General features: G+C 45.3%; 1 protein-coding gene across 10 annotated transcripts in view; it reads left to right on the top strand.

The window, feature by feature from the left end:
• LOC105568302 (homeobox protein 5-like) overlaps nt 1-22886 on the top strand; it is a 277344-nt gene that overhangs the window by 201128 nt on the left and 53330 nt on the right. For all 10 annotated transcript variants that reach the window (XM_012023870.1, XM_012023869.1, XM_012023866.1 and 7 more), the window contains exon 4: nt 11632-11678. In XM_012023870.1, coding sequence (XP_011879260.1) covers nt 11632-11678 — 47 coding nt within the window. The remainder of the gene's footprint in view (nt 1-11631; nt 11679-22886) is intronic.

Here is a 22886-nt window from a genome sequence, read left to right as displayed (position 1 = left end):
AGGAAGGACTTCCACAATCATCTCGACGTTAAACTATCCGGCAATTGACTGTGATGGCATCCACTTTTCTCTCGCCTCTCCTTTTCCATTGTTACAGAAGAAAAATTCTGTGTATTTAATGAATTCTTTGCAACTTGCCGTTATCTGTGATATGATATTAATATATGCCTTTAGATAAATCATATGGTAAATCGATGATAGAAAATGAAATTATTTAACGACGCAATTTATGCACATTTATCAAACGTACGTTTATTTCGACTAAATAATTTATACAGATTGCGGTGAATTAAGAGTCGTGTTTGTTAACATAAAACAATTATCTACAATTATTTACAACGCGCCGGGACAGGTGTAATATATTTACGTACTCTACTCGGATGGATATTTCACTCTGACGCTCTTCACCCTTTTTGGCACACCCTCCGCGAGAAATCGCAGCTTTCGACCTCTGGGGTATGGATTTCTCTCTCGCCACCTTTGTTCTTACGAATTTTTCACACGCTCCGCTCTCTTGCTCTTATACATTCTTCCTACCCTTCCCTCTGCCCCCCTTGCCCGTCCCTTCCTCAAAAGCGGGATTAAGACTTTTCTCACTTTCCACACATGTTTCATGGGTATCAGCAGACTCGGTAGGAAGATTTGCAAGTTAAATGGCATAAACGAGAAGGCGGAACAACCATTTCTCAATTCTCTACCTGTTCCCAAGAGTCTACTCGATAACGGAAGGAGCGCATTGTATTTTTACAATTATTAAAAATTTTTTATATTTCATATAAAACGAGGGAACTCTTGAAATCTTCACAATCTGAACATTATGTGAATTTTGTAACATTAATGGATAAAATAATGTACACTTACATTAGTATTTTCTAATAACGCAAATAATTTTCTTCCTCAATTTGGAAATAGAGGAGTAAATATTTTAGCATTTTCCTTTTTTATTTACATCTTTTTGATATCATGGAGTAACGTAAATTTTCCCTCTTACTTCAATGTAACAAAAAATTTTCTTTTTTAGAATCATATTATTTCTAACATGTAAATATATCAATACGTATGGAAACAATTATGATAACTCGCGGCTGTAAACGTCAGTTGCCAGGCGATTCGTCACACGTGGGAAATAGAAGCTACTCGCGAGTAACATTCACCAAGAAAATAGATATCAATAATGGTCCCCTCGTGACGCGCGTGCCTGCTAATTTATTTCCCTATGAATATCTGAAAAGGCACCCTTTCCTTCCACCCGAAGACTACCGGAGCCGTTGTCTTCTGACTCGGGTGGGCGTTGTATGACCGGGACATTAAGACATTGTTCGCATGATTTACACGCCGATTTGCATTCACGCGTCGGCCGTATATCAGACGAATGCTATGCGTGAACTTACGCGCTAGCCTGCTCGCACCTTTGCCGCTAAATCCTATTGTGAATTCATTACTTCGAGAGGACATTGCGCCTCCGGGATTTCCACGTGTGATAAGAGTTTGAAAATCTTATCTTTAGTCGAGCACCAACCTCAAACATAAGAGGACAGTAAATTCTTACACAAATTCCGGATTTTTACCAAATCTTTATAAAAATGCCTTTACTGTGAAGAGATATAGTTTGAAAATTATTTTCCTGAATGCGTGTGCGTGTGTGTCGAGTGGTGAATATTTCAAATAAAAGCGACTTGCAATCAATATATTGCAAGAAGAAATTTTTCTCAAATTCGTTAGAGAATAATTCCTCATACACGGTGTGCATGATATGCCCACGGAAACCACAGAACAAAATTTCTTTCGTAAATTATCCTAGAAAGGGGCAAAATATCCCACAATTATTTTCCGCGAGGCCGTGTATGTCCAAAACATTTGTGTAGCTCTGATGCGACTATAAACTTGTGGAAGAATGTAGTTTAACGAGAAACAGGGCGAAAGAGAAGCGCAGTGACCCTGCAAAATATCAGCACGGGATAGTTTCCAGGCTTGCCGGAGACGTAGCTGGTCCGTTCTTCTCGCGCGACTAATACGTCTAATACGTACATGTTCTCGCGCACACGTATATACAGCATCATGAGTACATGTACATATATACACGTGTACATCTTGCGGGGGCAGCAGGGCGCTCACGTGCGAGCAAAGCATCCTTCGCCAGGAGCTGAACAGCCACTGATGAACTTGAGTCATCGATCATCCAATTAGCCGGGCGATCAATCATCCCGCTGCCATTTGCCCCGAGCCTACCTACGGCCCTCGAACGGGTTGCCGCTTGCTTACAAGCATGGTCCAGCAGCATCCTTCCGGCGTGGCCCGGCGGCGCGTTCTACCCGTTGGACGCACGGGGCGTTCGTGTAATCAACCCTTTTCAACGCGCTCACCTTCGACGTAACATTAACTGCTCCGCCTCCTCCGCGTCGTGACGCGACTTTTTCGTCTCGCCCTATTCCTGGCGATCAATATTTTCAGTGACATCGCGGCAAATTATGTTACGCAGAATGAGTTTGATAATGCCAACGTGCCACTGACGTAACTCGTGCACGGATTGAGAGCTTGTTTTTACGAAAATAATAAGTTCTAGCTATCGAGAATGCAGAAGCGAAAATCTGTCTTACGTAAAGACAATAAATAGTCAGTTTCCGTAATACTGCGAAATTACGAAAGTTACAAACTCAAGTCTCTGAAATTTCTCTAATAAATTGCACGTGAATTGAATTGTATCGTCTTGTACTGTATCCAAAAATTTAATGCTTGACGTATATTTCTGAAAGCCTTTACCTTCAATTTATTTTGGACAAGCAGCTATGAAGGTGAAATCAAAATTTTAATATAAAGCAAGGAAGTATCAAGGATACTAATTTTCGATTTGTGTCACTGTAAATGAATTCTGTAGACGTTCGTTCTCATTTAGTGACATGACATGGAAATCGCGTAACTTAAAAAAATAACAACGTCCGTATTTTCTTGACCACACCTGGCATTTTTAATAATACAGAAAATTTATTGCGAAAAATATCACCTCAGTCAGGGTTTGAATCTGGACCTCCCTACACTCTAGGCGGGTGTCTGTATTATAAAAAATGCCAGGTATGGCCAAGAAAACACTGACGTCGTTAATTATCGCTGGCGACATTGAAGAATTCTTATTAGTTAAAAAATAACACTATCGTATTTAGCAACTAAAAGTAAATTACAATGTAAGATCTTTTCGGAAATGTATATCGAATATACTTAGCGTCGATATCTGACGTTTCCGAGGAGCATCACCGTAGGCGATCGGCGAAATACATTAACGACTCGACGGTACACGAGAGTGAGCACATCGAATCAATGTCTTCGCCTTCGTCTGGCGGCGATAGACCTCCTCCCCCCGACACTCTGCTCGTTACCGTGTTAGCACGGTAACGCACTCCGCGTGTAAACCCGAGCACCGTCGCTTCTTCGCAACTGAGGGGTGAAGGCGCGCCGATATACAGCCCGAAATATCGGATAATAATGCGCGATATGACGCGTGAGTTGTTAATTCGCGCGTCGCGTCCGATGCACATGACGCGAACTCGCGGATCCTCTCCGCCCTGCGCCCTGCGCCCTTCGCGCCCCGCGCGTTTCTCGTTCGTCTCTCCGATGTTTCCGCGCGACTTGCCCCCAATGGCTCCACCCTACCCTTACGTTTTTCTACGGAACAAAAAATTTCCCGCTAAATCGACCGCACTTGACCCGAGGTACCGCTCGTTGCTTTGATGCTATTAAATTCGAGATTCATCGCCTTATCCCCTTCGGAGATTTCGCGGTTAGACCTCAGTTTTAAATGTAATTATTTAACTAATAAGAATTCTTCAATGTCGCCAGCGATAATTAACAACGTCACTGTTTTCCTTGATCAACCCTGGCTGAGGTGATATTTTTCGCAATAAATTTTCTGTATTGTTAAAAAATGCCAGATATAGTCAAGAAAAACACTGACATTGGTAATTATTTAACGCTGGACTTTCTTTTTAATATAGAACAGTAAATTGCAAAGGAATTTATTCTTCTATGAAGTACCAAGAGAGCGAAGCATTTATTCCAGCGAGAAGATCGTAACGAATATGCGGAATACGTATTCGCTGGCTCGAAAACAATGATGAGGTATTAAGTATACAATTATTCTGAAGATGCAAATTGTCGGTCTTGAGAACGGATATTGGCTAAACCGGCTCCAAAAATCGGAGGACAAGCCTCACGCCCTGCCTCTCCGTGTATAACCGCGCCATGTTTAATTTATGCTGATAGATCTTTACATTCCAAATTGGCTTTTAAGCTCCATTTATTTAAAGGCACATCGGGCTCTTCGTCGGTAGCGACTCGCTTATTGGCTGCTCGCTGCATCTACCTGCGAACAGCCGCGCCGGCGCTCTTCTTCTCGATTTATATCTATTTCCATAATTTCCTCTTAGCTGATAATTCACCACCGCCGACGCAACGTTTCCTCCCTCGACCCTTTCAGAATGCTCGCTTCGCAACGTTACGTAGAACGAGGTGTGCGGGAGCTGTACGATGAATTCTCTAAAGCGACCCTACCCTCGCAGTTGTCTGTGAATGTTTCTTCGTCTGGTCTACATACGGATTGCAATATTGGTGGCCATTTATTCAATTCTATCTTACTCTCTTCTGCATGGTAAACAGCTCGCGTTCGCAAATTCGTTGCGACTCCGTCGCGGATGAAATTAAAAAGGCGCGTTCTTTTACGACTAATAAATAATTGATAACGAAGTGGACTGCGTAGATTACGTTATCGTTAGTATGTGCTTACTAACTTCACTTACAAAGCGAAAGTTTTCCAAGACTCATTATACACGCGCGTGTCACATCTTTTTGGAAGGGAAGGACACCGTGGACCAAGAACTGTTCATCAAGCTGGCACCTCACGCGTATGCGCCCGAGTACTTAAGTTCTTACGAAAATATTTCCCAGAAGGAGAGCAACCGCGACGGTAACCAGCCGCGCTTCTGGCTGGCTGCTACCTTGAGGTGCCGGGCGGAAGACGATGCAGGGTGGCGAAGCCAAGGGTGGCTTGAGACCACCCGCCGTGCGCTAAGCCGATAGGCCGTGAATCTATGGGGTGGGCGCGGGAACGAAAACCTAAGTGTCGGGCGGAAAACGTCTCTTTAATGCTCTTAGCGTCGTCACGCTACTTCTGCGAGCTCCCCGCTTTCTGCACGAGTCCTCGTCCTCCGCGACGCCGAATAAATATACGTCGGCGTTCAAATTACAGCGAGCGTCCGAGCCGAGAACTTCCCCGTTGCTCCCTTCTGCTCGCCATAGAGCGATAAAAATGATAAATACCGGGATACGAATGTAGCACGTGAAAAATACTGCGAAATGCCGAAGTCACCAACGATTGAAATTCCAGGCCTTTCCAAATGTTGTGTAAAAGTTATCGTAAATTCAACACCTCGTTGACCTTTCCATAAGCAAAGTGCAGATTTTATGTAGATTTGTGTTAAAAATGTTACGTAGTTGTCCATATCAGGTCGTGTATTTGAAATAGATTCAAATAGTGCCTTTTTTCAAGACTGTCAAATTCCTACTCCCTCCCCCTCTCTCTCTCTCTCTTTCTCTCTCTTTCCCTTTCTGATCAGAGCTATCTTCCACGAGCGCGCATCCACCGCGATATAACGCGTTTGCACGTTTTCTCCGTCGAAAGGAGAATTTAGCGGCGCGCTGGCACCGGCTTCGACGGGGGCAATCCCTCGTCGACGGTGGTCCCTGTCACTGCGTGCCCGTGACAGCCGGCAATTAACAGCCCCCGGACTCTCGCTTTTCTCTCTCCATCGGCGTGCCCTCGCCGGGCGCTAACGTGGAGCGATGCCACGCTAGAGGCGCAACGCCGGGCGCCCGCTTAAATAATTGTCCCCCGTCGGACGGTTAAGACACCGATTTGCCGCCGACGTGCTCCTCCCTTCCTCTCGATGCCAGCGTTTTCTCTTCCCCGCTCGCTCTTTCGATCCTGGGCGCTTTCTCGTCACCACCCGCGACGCCAGTCGATAACAGTCGTCAATTTGGTCGTCGCGTTTTCCGATTATTCCTGATTTATTCCGGATTCTCCCACGAGTCCCTCTCGTCTATGATTCGCCTCGTACGCTTCAAGAACCTCCGTTGAAGATAACAGCCACTAATGTGGAGCTGTATTCAACGTACGTTAGTAAACACGCTCTTTTCGGTACTCGCTGTCCTCACCGTTCCGGTATCAATTTCCTCTCTCCCGGAAATTTCTTACCGATTCGTCTCAATTACGAGAGAATTAGGCGATCCGAGGAGCGTCTAGGTGTTTGTGAGGATGGTGTTTAAGATGATTACCATCCCGATTTAACTTCCGCCACTTCGCCAGGGGAGGGGCACGGTACACTATTCCCAGGAGCGAAGAAAAGAATCGTCGTTAGACAAATGGGATGTTTTATCTGGCATTACGACTTTTTATTTGAGCTCCGATTACAACGGGTAGGGGGTGCGTCTCTCACGGGGGATAAAACGATCTCGCTGGTGTGCCCTGCCTTCAGATCAACGTCAGACGATTTGCACTGTAATGGCATAAGTTTCTCGGGCAGTCGTTTTTCATGAAAGTTTTTGGTCAAGGAATGGCAATCCGAAATAGAATGCCTCAATTAATAAAAACAAGCGGAACTTATTTCCCTCGAGGATTCGCGCGGAGGAGATTCATTTGCGACAAGCGTTGCATGTTACAACAGCGTTTAATTAAATACAACGCGCCGTACTGTAATTAAACAGATATTCATAAAGTAAATGCTAAAAAGTCTTAATAGACACGAACTGCTTTCTTTATCAAGACTATGTTTCAACCGTAAAATCTATATTGTATTACACGATTTTACGAGAACTGGCCTCAACTTTCGACGTTGTCGCTATATTATGAAAGTTACATCCGTATTCGTTGGATCGGGCGTAACTTTAAACGCGCTGGTGATGGTTCGGCGTCGTGACGGAGATATTACATCGTGAGGCACGAAGCGAGGCGAGGCGAAGCGGGGCAACGGTGTTCTGATGACGGGGGGGGGGGGTGAAAAACGAATAAACGAACGAGCGTTGCTCTCCCTCTCCCACCCTAACACGGTCATCCTAACTTCGTTAACCGGTAGTACACTGTTTGTACGGTAATCGTACGCGAGGCGAGAGGAACGGACGGAGGGAAAAAGAAGGGTGGACTCTCTGCCGCTGTACCACCTTGCTCACGTCGGAAGCTCTTACGCGCTGTTTAACTTATCCATTTAAAACTCAAACACGCGAAACAATTAATTAGTAATTAACGCTAGCCGGTAGCCGGAGCAACAGAATAGAGAGAGGGAGACAGGTGGACGGCCAGGCAGGTAAGGAGGAAGGGCGTTCCTCTCAAAGGGCGGCCGTTCCACCACCCTCGAAAAGGAGGTATTGAATGGGTAGCAAGAGGCTTCCGCGAGTGCAAGAAACTTTAAAGTTCGGAACTTTAGTTCAGCTGTTAGCTTCTAATTAGCGGACAAACAGCCAGCCCTGAGATACAGGCATCGCGTCTATTGGTGGCCTGGAGGGAAGAAATTGTAAACTAGATGACTATCTGCTCGTCCACCTTTCCTCCGGTCTCATCTGATTACGCTGAATAAAATAATATTAAACAATTAAAAATATACGTCAAGAATTAGTTTAAACGCACTGTCGATGATTCGCCATGCTTGTTATTTAATTAAAAATCTTAATACAGATGAGAAATGTTTCTTACGAGAAAATAGCATATTTTGTCTTTTATCTGCGCACACTTAAACACGGGGAAGTTGAGAAGAATCGATAACTCTGTTTTTTTTTATGCTCTTCATATCATTGATATTCTTTAGCTTAATCGTATTAGTCGTTCTAAACGCACAGATTTGCAATATTCTGTCCGTTGAGGAAACTTAATGCGATCGACTTTAGGACCATCGATTTTGCAAGTTTCGTTCCTTTTCCTCGCGGTCCTCTTGCAGATTACCTGTCACTCCGCACCCGAATTAACCGCTACCTGTCGACATTATGAAAACGTTGGGCGTTACTGGCTGCGCCGCGAGTTGGTAACGTTTACCTATGAAATGACAAACGCACTCATGCCGCAAGTTTTGCACGGACGGCAGTCTCTGTATCGGTTCTGAACGGGTCGCGGATTGGCCGGGGTGGGGGTCGCCCGGGGTGGCGAGTCGGGTCACCGTTGGTGCGAGGGTTTCAATATGCTTCGGCGGTAGTTACAGTACCCTCTCCGGACCACCGCAGATCGGTCTAGGCGGTGAACGGGTGGGCAGGTGGGGGGTGGCGGAGGAAGGAGGACTATCGTGCTGCGGTATCGGTCGCCTTGGTTATTTAGGAAACCATATCAAAGTTTGAGTTGGCTGCCTGCCGCTGCTGCGCGCCCTCCCTATCGGCGCCCCCGCCTCTGGACAATGAGGTCTCTTCCGGTCTCGTCGAGGTCGCCCTTGACGTTCGTTACAACGCCAAATAACGGTATCTGAAGCCACCAGCATGGTGATGGAGTATACGAGAAAATGTGTTGTACGTTGTAGAAATTTGCCGCTCGTGCGGATGGTTTCCATCAATATTGAGCATTTTCAGAAACATGGAAACAATTTGTCCGCCAAAAATATCTGTATAAATTAATACTGGTTCCCTAGAAATACACAACAAAAATTTGGCGAATTATTGTTCAACATTTTCATGTCTAATTTAGAAAAAAAAAATCATTTTATACATGGAATAACATATTTTTAAAATATTTTATATCCATATTTCAGAAAATAAATTCAGAGAGTCTAAAATAAAGTGCACGACAGCTTTAGAATTATGTTCTTGACCATAATTTGAGAATTGTGAGCCCAAAAAATTGATGTTATTATTTGATATTGTCAGAGACTGGCTGGAACGTTTATTTATTATCCAGTAACAATATTTACAAGAAAATGTTTTGGGAAAAGTAATATAATGAAACGAAATCTAAATGGTACAAAAATGTTTGCGTGTTGTAAAAAAGAAGAGACGTTTTGGTGTGACAAATTAAGCTAATAAAACAAGCAAGTCGAAAAAGCTCTGTGTATTGCGGTCACTACGATCGCGCGTTCCTTGCAGTGACGTGCAGGGGACCAATGAAAGCCGACGTGTTACCGCAGTGAATTGTAGAGCGAGAAAGGGAGGCGGTTCTTCTAGTTTCCCGCCAGGTCCGCGGGTTCTTCAGGAAGGGTCTAGAGATTTAATTAAGGCAAGGCGACGGGTAGAAAGACGAGTCGCTACGTCGTGTAAACTCGAGCCCACCCGTTCACCCCCGTCTTCTGTCCCCGTCTTTGAAACGAGCCAAGTCAGTTACTCCTTCTCCACGCTATTCGAGAGGATCTCTCTCGAAAACTCGTGAGAACGCTGCACACGTCTGGAGCGTAGATCTTGTTCGGCCGAGCGTGTGCGTCAAAGTTCGTCAGGCTACTCGGATTTCCAGCGTCAGAAATTCTCTTCAGGAGGGCCATGTCTTATTGCGACTTTCGTAAACCTTGTCACGATGTGAAGGCGTTTCCACAAAGTTACCGAAACGTTTCATTAGATGGCAAGAAGACTCAAGATAATCGTATATTTATAAATCCATCCGGTTCTGTGTGCTATAATTTCTAACTGTTTCGGTTCCGATATTAGAGTATCTTGTCTTAACAAGATCGTTACTACCTGCGCGATATGCCACGTTTGATCGAACGGGCTAATTATATCGGGCAAGTTTATATAAAGAAGTTTCTTCTCGGAAGCTTTTACTTTGCTCTTCTTCGCGAGCATTGAGCTTACCGGCTCTCTTCATTCAAAGTCCACTACGAAACAGCGCGCAGGCATCATCTGCCTCGCGGTTTCAGCGTCAATAATTTGCAAAGGCTGCGGGGCAGGTTCTAACCGACTGATTTCACGCATCTGGCGTTTGGTGGTTTAGTCTGGCCTGGTCCATGCTCGCTTCAGAGTGAGAGGATCAGCGAAAGATGTCGGGAACAAGGTAGAAGGTGAGAGACAGTTAACGAAAGAGAGAGAGAGAGAGAGAGAGAGAGCCGGGAGAAAGCTGGAGTTAGACGGCGAGAGGGTGGGTGGATGAAAGCGGAGGGCGAGTGCGGGCAGTCCCTGCCTCGCCGCCGTGGTGGTCCCGTGATCAATATTCCTTACCCCCTTTGCCTTGGCTTACCCCTCCGGCACGATACGGGTGCCCCTTACCTCGGGAAAACCCTCCTTCTACCCATACACCCGCCACCTATCCCCCTGCCCCCTCAGGGGAGAAGCCGGCAGAAACCCCTGAAACCCCTCTCGCACCCTCGTCTTAATTAGGAGTCTGAATCTGCGGCGGACACGCGTATAAGGGTAGGTTGGAGGAGGTCGAACGGGGGGTGGAGTGTGGGTGGATGGTTGGTGGTAGAGGCAGGGGTAAATCCGCAGACGAGCCTCGTGTCCGAGACATTATTCCCGACTTCGTTGCGATCGCCCGGCGTCACGAACGTCAGGTCACCCTTTTTATTATTCCCCGAGATAAACACATTTGCGCGTCCTTACCCTGCTGCGCGGGATCAACGCCGCGCCGGCTCGTGGCCGGCCCATTTTCTAGACGAAAGAATTTCGCCATCGACTTCATCCCTATTTAACGCGCAATTAGCCTGTACGAGACCCCGTTCGTGCTTCTTACGCGTATACTGGATGCCTTAGAAATTGCCTTCATAGCTGCATATAATTTTATTCACTTCCGCAAAAGTTTAGCTCGACGTTTCGTGAATAGAATTTTAAAGGATATTATACTATTCACGATTTTGCTAATAGCGATTTGTACTTGCCGTAAGAACACTTTTAAAGTTTTCGATAAATTGTATCCGTATAATTTTTTATTTTTACGAAATTTGAAAGGAATCACGAGGGAGAGTGGCGATTGCATTAAAATAATCAATTATTGTTGGCGCATGTAGAATTTTAAAGAACTTGAAGTGCGCACACACGGCAAGGATATTTACATGCGTGGTACATGTACGATAGTACATGAAGGGTGGGCGGTGGTGAAGCTGAACCAAGAGGATATTGGGGTTAGGCCATTCATTAGATTATGGGAATTCGGTGGTACCCGTCGAAGGGAAAGGAGAGGAAGGGCTGGGGCTTGGCAGCGCGATCAAGGACCACCCTACGTGCATTAGCTTGCGTCACAAGGCGCGGCGATGGGGTTGAGAGCGGATGTGAAGCACAGAAATACTGGATATCTTCCCGATTATGTTTCCGTTGAATCTCTTGATTTTTACTTTATGCGGCAAACTTAAAAAATAAAATTTACTATTTTACTTATTATTCACTGTACGCCAGGGAATATCTATGCGAGCGAATATTGTCATTTATTTTTACATATTGAAAGAGGACTGAATTATGTACAGTACGGTGCATTAATTCGGTTCGGGTAATAATTATGGATGGACAAAAATTACTTGATTTAAACATATAATAGGTGCTTTTTGCCAATACGATCCGAGGCGAATTGATGCACCGCACTGCGCTAATTGTGCATATACTGCACATAATAATATTTATTTACCTAAACTTCTAAATATTTATTATTCTACTTTTCTACAAACATCAGAGGACTAATTGGTATGTTTTTTTCTGTTGCAGAGCCGTCCCTAGTGAGGCGGGAATATCCCCGCCAAATCATGAACAAGGTAAGTTCAAACATTATAATTTCCTTTGACCTTTAATATTTAAAGGTTACTATAATTATAATACCAAGACATAAAAATTACGATAGAATGCAAACGATGTCATGGTTAGTTTTATTACAAAAAAATTGAGATTTCTTATTATTAAGATCTAAAGTAATTTTTATATTTTTTCGTATACTAATAAATTAGATAAAAGAATATAGTGTCATAAATGAGGATGATTGAGGCTTTCATCGAGCCTAGCAAGTCAGTTACTAGGGAGGATCGATCTAACACCTTTAATTGGTTTTCGTGCACCGCAACTCGCATTGCGTGCTCGTATCTTTAGTTACCAACGTCTGTGCCTACCGATCAACGAAATCTTACATTAGTGCATACGAGGAATTACGTTTTATAATACACAATCTTAATGGCTCAGAAAAATTAGAGAAATTATTATCAGGCAACGTTAGTTGACAGTTTAATTTCGACAACATTAATATTAAATTAACTCCGCGACTTTCATTAATTACTAATTAATAATTTTACGTTACAATAGAATAGAAGATATTTATTTTAAAAAGAATATATTGAAACGTTATAAAAAATTTTTTATAGCGAAAAAGAAGTTTACAGTTTCGATGTGTGTTAGAGAAAGAGAGAGAGAGAAAGAGAGATGAGTTACATGTCTCCGCTTACAATATGTAATATGTATATAACTTGTATGTGTGTGTGAGCTTCATTTGTAGGCTCTTTATACGCTGTCTGCCTTTCCTCATTATGCATCGCACATGAGAAAACTTGCTTGGAATTTCTCTTCACTCCCCTCCCTCTCTCCCTCCCCCCCCTCTCTCTCTCTCTCTCTCACCTACTCTCACGCTTCTCTCTCTTTTACTCTGTCATGCCGGTTTTCCTCTGCCTTCGTTCTGGGGTTGCCAAGCCACCATCTACCACCTTTCCCCGCACATCGTTGCCCGCTTCGTACTTCGGCTTCTTTATAAACTTTTAATGACGGCAAAGCCTAATCGAGAGAACGAGCGAGCATGCCCAGCTTCGCGAAACTACCCGGGAAAATCGACACTGAATCTCGATGTTCGATACTGCACCGAGCCAACCGTCACTTAAAAAAAACGTTCGTGCAGTCTGCGATAATAGCTGCGTGCCACCCTTTAATTATTATTGATTAATTTATTAAGAAATTTTATTATGTTATATATAAAAAAAGATTAGTAACTATTTATTTATATTATTCTACGTTTTGGCATACGCATAGTTTCTTTTGTAAAATATTTTATAAGATATCAATGTAAAAAGTATATTGATAGCCGCTCGATAGCCGGTAGCTGTGATACAACGCTGCATAAAGTAAGTCGTACGAGCAGGAAGTTGAAGTTCGAGCTCGGGCTTGAGCTCGCGGGGGCGCTTTCGATTTGCAACAAATCATTCAGCGTTTACACCCGGCTGCCCGTTCAGTTGAATTAAACTTCCACCGAGAACTTCGTTCTCCGTTTACCGGCTCGGTGGTATACATATACACTGGGTATAGCTAACCGTCTGTACCTGCGAACTGCTTCTCGAAGTTCTCTCCCAGTGCCTTCGTGCGAAAGCAGTTAGCTGTTTGACGTAGCGCTATGCTCGTTACGGACATGTTTGGATTAACATGCCTACGCACGATGTACGCGAGTACAACAAATTAAAGCGATAAGTGATAGCCGAATATTTTTGTATATTTTGAATACGCCTAAGCATACTTAAAATAAATATATTTAACCATCAATAGAGCTAAATAGGACCATTGCGATATAAATCAAACAAACGAACGCGCCTTTAGGTCCGAGCAAGATGCTGGTAGCCCAATAATTGTAATCTAAAATGTGAATTCTGAGGGGAAAACCGCTGAGAGCATTATGGAGTACAGATTTGCGGCGTTACTGGGCATTACTAGGCATCACTAGGCATTTTTTGGGCATTAGGCCTTGCTGGGACATTATAAATATAAAATAAGATAAAATAAGATAAAGTAGTGCTCACTGGGCCATTAGTGGGCATTGGTGTACAAGATTTTGGTCAGCGGTTTCCCCCTCGGTGAATTCATATACCGTTTTCCACCTTGTTCCGCGCGCCGGTTTCTTTTTGAACGTAACACAATTTCAATTAGATAGAATCATTCAAATATATTTAAGTATGCTTAAAATTAGCACATCGCAGAACATTATTATAAGATTTCCTACATGAATCAAAACCGACGAGTTGGTTACTAGACAGAAAGATAATAATTTGCGTCTATAGTTGACGTTTATTGGGGGGAAGTGGATTTTTAACGGGAGTTTATATTATATATCAATTGAATCTTTTTACGCACTATCGCTGGTCCGTAAACTCGGTCGTATACGAGCTGTAGCTTTTTCTTTCCCTCGAAAAAGGGAATGGCGACATAAACACGTAACGTTCGGCTCCTAAAGCACGATTAAGCTAATCCTTACTTATTTGTTCCGTGCTCCTCAGTGCGTACGTCCTGCTGCTATTAGATATATCTCCGGATCGCTGTTTCCTTGGGGACAGTCCTGGGGAAATTGGGCAAGTTCGAAGTTTCTATTGAATTGTTGCTCTATGTACCTCACACGATTGCCTTAATGTTACAAGGATTATTACAGCATACGTATATGTATATTATATGCATACATTATTTTTACTAAAATCTAATGTATCATATAAACGATTAGAACGCATTGAGAAGGATCTACGTCTTTTTTTTAGATTGTCAAAATTGATTATGGTTTATTAATAATTCAACAGGTTAATCTTTCCTTTTTTAATACGCGATAATAATTTATTAAAATTTGATTCGACTAGTGGGTTGGCTGTTGATGACAAATCTGACTTTTAAATCTCATTGTCGCAGGCACCGGTCATGAAATAAACGTATTGTGGGCTCACTTCCGGTGGCATTTAAAAGAATACCGGTGTCGGCGTGTATACCGTGCGCCATTTAGTGGCGGCACTCTCTTTCATAAAAGACCTTAATAAAAATCCCAATCTAAACAAGCTTAATTTACGTCCGCCACATAATTACCTACCCCGAGGCATGACTTCCCTCGCTCACCCCGCCCCTACCGCGAACTACCTCCGCTGGCTCGCTCCAGGAGAAAAGGCGAAGGGATGGGAACGAAGGAGAGGCGTGCGCGTCGAGAGCGCACTGAAAAATCTAAGAGGCTTAAAGCATTAAAAGGGTTATATAACATTCATTACCAGCGGGTCAGCCTTTGTGAAATTTCCCTTGGAAGCGCCTTCACTCGGTGGACACGACCTTCTCTTGCCCCCCCCCCTCCCTCACTTACTACCCCCTTTGATTTTTCTCCCCCCCAAGCCTCTCCCTCGCCCTTACACCGAGCGGCCATCTTCTTCTCGTCGATCCGTGCTCTCGCTCTTCCGCAGCATCGAGCATCCCTCGTTTCTGAGGGTGCAGGGTAGTCACGTGATCGCGCCATCGTTCGGCGCGTGAGGGGCGGCGGGGTGGAAAGTGGCGGAGAAAGGAGAAGAGAGGAGGGTCCGCCTCCCTGATGAAGATGTCGCACACGCCGGGGACCCCGGCGAGATTACTCGGGTTAGAACCTGCGGACCCTGGTCAGGGCACATGCTAATTGCTTTATTTGACATCAAGAAATAATGTACTGCTGTTCCCCGCCGTACGACCGCCGCCGTGCGGGAACCCCGCGAGGAAACCAGAGGTCCTTCGTTCTCACCTCGCGTCCTTTCTCACTCTCCGCTCCTTCGACTATTCCTATAAATTCACTCGCGTCCCACGGCAATGGCGGTCTCTCAAAATCTCGTGGACCGCATCTCTCGTTCGGTATAAAGACATTAACGTGTGTGGTTTACCATTCTTTTACTCCGCAAGCGCACACGTATCGCGATAAACAGGATATACGTGTAAATTAAATGCATAACTCTTGAATCACTCGTAAAAGAACATTTCTACGTAATATCAATTTGTTTCTCCTCACTGCAATAACATTTTGTTTTTATCGGTGCAACTTTCCAAAGGACGGGCTCCAGGCCGCGTCGCGTGGAATGCAAAGCACAGAGCAGTCGGTTGTAAAGAAGACTTATGCCCGCGCCTCTCGGCTCGGCGGACCCAATTTCATAGAGCTACGTGAGACGACTGGTTACGTCAAGCAGATCAACTAGAAACCGGACCTAATAACCCTTAGTTCGGACCAATAAACATTTTTCCGGGTTACATATGATGGAATTTGTATGCCAAATCGCGTATATCCAAGAGATGCTGGCGCGTTCCGACGCGGGGCACGCTCCTCTCTCGTAAATATGCCCTCGGTTGGCAAAGTGCTATCGCGAGAGAGGGGAAAGGGGTGGGCGAGCGGGGGGAAAGAAACGGGAAGGGGGAAGGTGTACGGGGGCTTAGGGTCGGTTCTGGGGTCGCCAAGGGTGCATTTCATCTTCGGAGGCGTCAGCTCGGAGACCGATCGACTATACGGCCGTCGGTTGGATCATCCATCTTTTATCGAATCGGACCTGATGGCCAGGCCGCCGCCGCCGCCGCCGCCGCCGCCGCCTCTACCGCGGACTCGCAACTTTTGCCTCTCCGAAGACTCCTGAACGCAGCACCTGAGCGTGTGTGTCCGCATGTAAATAATGGACAATGCTGTTTCGACGCGTTACCCCGTGGCAGCTTGTCAAACTTTCCACTCACATTTCGCGATAGGAGTTACTCTCCCATTTATTAGTCGAATATCGTACCTAACGAAAATATTCTCATAAAACAGTCAGACAAACTTCGAGACGCAATTATATTTGCAATATAATGTTAAACCGTTACACAGCACGTCTCCACCGGTATATGCGATTTAATAGTGATCAATGTTCTATGGATCGGGCCATCCATCTCTCGTCGAATGGAAATCCGACATACGGTGCCAGAAGCCGTTACAACCTTCTCAACTTTCGTCTCCGGTAGCGTCCATCATGTCAGGCTGGGATACGGCTCTCCTAACCAAACATACATTAATATGCATATACGTAGCCAGCATCTGTGAAAAAGTTGAGTCCATGATCGATGCGTATACCGTTCGTTCATAATTCGTTCTACCACTAATTATCGAGCTAGCAATAATAGTGATCTTTGATGTTACCCAACGTAGATCGTATCCATCATCGCTGTTCAGCTTACTTCTGTAAGCTTGAAGCGTCCAAAAAAATGTAATTCGCGCAAAATGTTAAGACTGATCAGTTTTTATCACGTCTAATATAAAGTACTATTTTAATTTTAAATGGACATAAAATTATCTTGTCGACTCCCTCGGTCCAGCACCTAATTCTCAATTTATTAAATTATAACAATATCGGTGAAAGCAGAAGGCGCCACATTAAGATATTTTATTAATGACGATTCAGTATACTTGCAATGCGGTTGAAACAATGAACCGCGCAGCGCGTTAACCGAGAAAATGTAACGATGCAGAAAACCGAGGGAGTCTTGCGGGGTGGGGGACGAGAGGGTTTGCGGGAGACGAGGGGCTATTTTTGCGGTTAGCGGGGAATAATTTAGGAGCGGATAATACGCGGAGGTCGTGCAATTTGGCCGACGTCGGTGACGGAGAGTGCGTGCTCGTTTTCATACACTTTCTCGCGCGCGCACGACGCGGAAGAGAACGGGGGTGGCGGGGCCGGCACGTAACGGAGAACGGGGCTCAGGTGTTCCATGGGATAATAGGCGACATCATCCTTGCTTCCCCGATTCCCCCTCCCTCCTCCCACCTTTGTACCGCATCGTCAAACCCTGATCGATGTAATATTCACGCTCGATACACGTCTCAGCTTCTGTAACTTGTTCTACGCTCTATACCTGCAAGTTTTCCCTCGAATCTCATCAGCGCCCTTTCGCATCTTCTCGATATCTTCGCCGTTGATAATGTCCTGACAGTAACGCGTCAGTTACAGAGAGAGAGAGAGAGAGAGGGAGGGGGGAGGAGAGCTTCTTATATCATTCATCACATTAAATTGATAAGATATAGCACATATTAGAAAGTTTATTCCCAGACATTTTCTCAGAAGAGACGATCGGTGCTCGCGTTTTCCACGAGGAACGCTTTGACCCACGTTTCCGGTCTCGTCGGTCAACTAATGTCGAGCTCTTTTCGCGTTTGTAACAAGCGGAGGCGGTGGGGTGTCGGTTACTACCCCCGCGTGGCCGTATACTCATTGCGCGTGGTAAACACCCCTCTTTTGTTGGCGGTCGGTCGGAGTTAAGCCGAGGTCTCCCATTAGCGCCGCTCGGAATTACAAAAATAACACTTGTCCCTGCAGCCGGGCGCCCACGGGCAGTCCAGTGTAGTTAAGTAAAATTAAGCTAAAATTTCCGACGAGCCGCGATGTACATTCAACCCCTTTTCCGTCAGCTCGTGGCGGCGGCCGCGCGTACACGGCTGGCCAACCCTTCGCCAGCGTCCAACCCTCTTCCTGCCTCCTCCACCTCTTCCTCTTCCTCCCCTTCCCTCCAGGAATTCACCGGTCTCTCTTTTCACGTATACGTTACACTTCACGCTGCCCCTTTATGCTCCGTGGGCATTAAATATTTACCTTTCGATGAATATGCAAATATAATTATTTACGCGCAATTTAGACGTTTTTACGCGTCCTGCGCGACGCTCGTCTTCGTCGCTCATCGATTCTCACTTGCTACTTAAAATATGACAAATGCTAAAGTTGATATATTTTTTTCGCATTTATATGCATCACGTTATAATTTTTAATTGCATTAAAATAAATAATTTAATTGTCTGGCTGCAATTTTGCAGTTTAATTTTTTCATGCTTTTAATCAAGTGAAGATATACAAGATACAAAATGAAGATGTAAGTTACAAAATTAAAAATGTAATAATGTTTCCGAATCATAATTTTTTTTTTAAAAGAGAACGCAATTCTCGAAAGTATTATCTTAACGAGAGTAGGAATCTCCTGAAAGTATTTTCTATAGGGACGAAAAATACTTCCAGACACATTTCCAGAATACAATCTTTAAGAGTATGAATATTCTTGCCACGTTCGGAGGATATTTCTTCATTTTAATCTTTCAGTTATACTGAAAAGAGATATATAACATTAACGCGAATATATTCTGAAAATTGCCACGTTTCAAGAGATACGTTTGAATCCGAGGACTCAATTTTAGCGTGTGCCATTTTCGAGGTTTCAATCAAATTATATCTGCCAGAGGAACAGGAGCCCGAGGAGCTGCTGTCAGCTCGTTCTTATCCTGTCGTCTTTCTCCGCGGGATTAACCTTTAACGTTAATTATCCGCCAGCGTACCCGGGGATAGAGATCCCGGACTAGGGCGGCATCAAAGAACCGAGTGTTTAGCTGCAATATCTTTCCGCCGGGCTGCACATCGGGTGACCAGGGACGGGGGCCAAGAGATTCAAAAGGTGATGTCGGCGGGGATAATTCGCGGTTAGCGAAGAAACTAAAGAAGTCACCTCCAAGCCTTCACTTTGTTATACTATTTCTTGCTCTTATCTATTTCGCTTTAATGAAGAAAAAGTAACGGTAGATTAATTCAAGTGACTTGGACATTTCCTCGAAATGATTATAAAATAATCGGTATATTTTAAAGAGTGTTTTATCGTCAACTTGTAGACTTACGACAACTGGCGAAGTTAACATGTAACGGCATATACAGGGAAATAGAAAACTGAAGAAAGAATTGAAGATAGATAATTAAAATGTTCATCTCCAAGAAATATGTCCCATTTGTTACAAGATGAGCGAGTTTTCTCCGTAAATACGCCACATATTATTGAAACGGTTGAATGCAATCGGTTTAACAACATGCTTGCACTTAATGAAGTTTGCCGACGTAAATAATAGATGATTGAAATGGTAATCGGGTCTGTGTAATTAAATTTAAAATACAAAAAACGTAATGCGCCTCACACATCGGCGGGTTCTGAATGTTCGGTAAATGACTGTATGTAGCTGGGAGTCTCAACAGAAAGGCCCAGACAGAGAACGGCGCGCAAATTATTGATTAAGTCGAGCCATAATTACTCCGACGACTAGTGTCAGACAGAGTGCAGCTACGCAGACAAATTGTATCTAATGACCATACGTCGATCATCCTCGAGCCGAGCAGGCGTTCCATGACTGCGTATTCGTGCTGCTGTCGTTAGCATCCTTCCGACTCGACGGCCGACGTCCTACGGCGAACAATTTCGAGCGCGGCGAGCGAACGAGCGAGCGAGCGAGTGAGCGACGAAGGGAAAATGTATTCGAGAGTTTCCAATTTGCGGTTGTGGCCTGGAACGCGGGGTGCGCGGGCGGGATTGGTCTGCAGTGGCGGAGTGCGGCGCGGAGCTCTATTATGGTAATTATATGATAAATACAACAAGGCCTTGGGCGCTGTCTTCTCCTTCTTGGTCCTCTTTTCAGTCACGCTCGTCCTCCTCACCCCCATCGCAGCCGGCAGGAATCTCGCTCCTCTCGCGACTTGGCCCCCGTCTTTCCACCCGGGGTATTGTCGTTCTCCTTATTCCGCCCTTCCTCTCGCGTCCTCACCACTCGTTCGGCCCCGTTTCCACGAGCGAGCACATTGGCGGTTTGCCTTAAAATACGCCTCCTCTCGTCTGCGCGGAATGCAATTAATCTTATTCCCTTTCGATCTCGCCTCCTCGCGGCGCCTGTCCCAAAGGGATGAGTAACGTCGCTGGAAGAAGTGTTGCCGACTTAATGAAGTACGACTTCTGATGCGTGCCCAGGCGTGGGTGTGCGCGAGAGGGAAATACGAGGGTGACGAGGGAGGACGCGGGAGGAAGGCGCGAAGAGAGCGAGCCACCCGGAAATCCTGGCTAACACCCGTTTTCATTAATACGGTACATTTACCGGCCGCCTCTTTACGACGATAAAGAGAGCGGTTTAGATAAGTAGAATGTGTCGTTTGCTACCAACAGTTGAACGTTTTCGAAGACTGCTTCTCGTTTTCTTTATGCGACACTGAAATTCAAAATATGACTCGCCCTTTCGGTAGAACTTTACGTCTTTAAACCAAGACTGTGCTGATTTCGTGGTTTGAAGATAAAAAGTACGAAACATCTTGCAATATCGTTTCTTCCTTTCTTCCAGGTCACGAAATTATTGATCGTTTCAATCTTAAAGGCTCTGAATCCTCTTTTATCGATATAAGAAGATTGAGAATCTGGACGAAAATTAACGCGAGTCTATCTTATTACTGAGCGCTTAGTGTAATTTGTTTACGGTTTAACTTTCCTGTGCCGTGCCCAGTCTATTTCTGGCAACGAGAAGGTATCGTTAACCTTCCACGGCGCCGCCGCTGTTTCGGTTGCCGCGACGGCAACGGCTTATCTTTCCACTTTAGACGATTGTTCGAAACTCCGTGTATCGCCGTGTGCTCGGTCGCCTCCCCCGTTAACAAGCTCGGGCGACGACGTCGGGCATTAAATGCGACGCGTTCGCGGCGTAAACTAATATTCCACGCGTGGAGGGGCGAATCGCAGAGCGCGCGGGCGGGATCATTATAAATAGTCATAATTACAACAGTCGCGCGTGCTTAATTCAATTAGGCTGATTAACGCTGTACGTTGCGCACCTAAACCCCCGGTGTCTCCCGCGCCTTCTCTCTCGGCGGCGGCGGCAGCGGCAACGGCACCCGGTCGGAGTTCTCGGGTCTGGTCTGAGGGTCCTGAGGGTACGTGCGCGCGCGAACGCGGCCGAGCAGAGCGCGTAAAATATACGCGGTATCCTGGCCAGGATCCTGGGACTACGGCGCCACGGTATTATACTTATGCATAGACAAGTTATAGCCTGGCTAATATGATTATCTCTTCGACGGAAGACAGAGCGAGCAAGACAGAGACTGGGTGCGGCTGCTGCGACGCGCCGCTCTTCGGACCTCGATGGCGCGCCGAGGGGAGGAGCGCTTCTGCATACTTAGAAACGCATCGTTTGTGCAACACCAGGGCTCGTGGTCAAGGTTTCCTTCCCAATTGGAAATGTAATAAGAAAAAAATTAGAGCGCAGAAGAAACGGCAAGGTTATTAATGGTCGTGCGTTTGGGTGAGACAAAGTAAGGGTGAGGGTGGCCCGTCGTTTGGATTTGTCGCGGGCGGGATCGAAGCCGAATAAATTAGCCCCTCCGCGGCCGAGATATAAAATTTTGAATATGAATGGATGGTTTTGCATTCGTGATGAGCTCTTATTCGGGAAACAAAGCGCAGCTGACGAGAACATATGTAGATGAAGGCGGGCGCGAGAAATCCATAATCCGTCGAATCCTTCGGCTTCTTAAACGCACCCGCGTCCTTTAACGAGCACCTCGACTATCTCGACTAATCCGACCGTGATCCGACGTAGCGCGCGAGGGATTTCTTCTCGAGGGTTGTTCTTTTCTATGCAAATGCTGCGTTCTTCGAGACAGCAATCGTATTTCAGCATCATTTTTGGATTACGCGACACACCGATTTCGCGCGCAGGGGATATCGTTATAATTAAAACGATCGGATGAACGTCGGCCGAACGAAGCCTACGCTGGCGTGGCTCATCACTTCCCACCGAAGCCTAGAATACCCTCAGTACGGATCGCGAAGGGAAGGAAGAGGGACGAAGAGAGGAGAGACCTCTCTCATCTCGTCTATCCCTTCCGCTAAACTCATCACCCGCCGGTAATTCCATCGATGCTTTAAGCATGGAGGGTCTCTTCAAGGGATGTACTCGTGGTTGTAACCTACTAAAGCGGGCTTAACGAAGAAATAGTTTCATTCGACTTTCGGGGCCCGACCGCCCTATACTATTATATCAATGTATCATATTCTGGCTAAACACACATATGTTCGTGTACTACGAGACGTATGCCTGCAAGAGACCAATTCGCTTTGAGTCTTGTGAAAAAGTTCACCGGCCTGTTTTATCCAGTTCTCGTTCTGGTGCTTTGAGCACTTGGTTTTACTTCATCTCTGGTAGGCTGCTAACCTTGCCGAAGGAAACCTCCCATCTGGAGGGCTGTGCCCCTAAAGGGGTATGTGCGGCGAGATACTCTCGGCCACTTCGACAAGGTATGATCAATGTAATGTAACAAAATCACGGTCTGTAAGAATCAAACAAGAAGGGATATCAGTGGATATATTATTAGCATACGAGATGTATTATATGCAAATTGTACGAATCCCTGCTATCTCCTGATCCTCTTTGATTTCTTGTC

The sequence above is a fragment of the Vollenhovia emeryi genome, unplaced genomic scaffold (genome assembly GCF_000949405.1).
Source record: "Vollenhovia emeryi isolate VEMERY1.0 unplaced genomic scaffold, V.emery_V1.0 DF939130.1, whole genome shotgun sequence".
Lineage (NCBI taxonomy): Eukaryota > Metazoa > Arthropoda > Insecta > Hymenoptera > Formicidae > Vollenhovia > Vollenhovia emeryi.
This window is presented reverse-complemented; position numbering and strand designations above follow the sequence as displayed.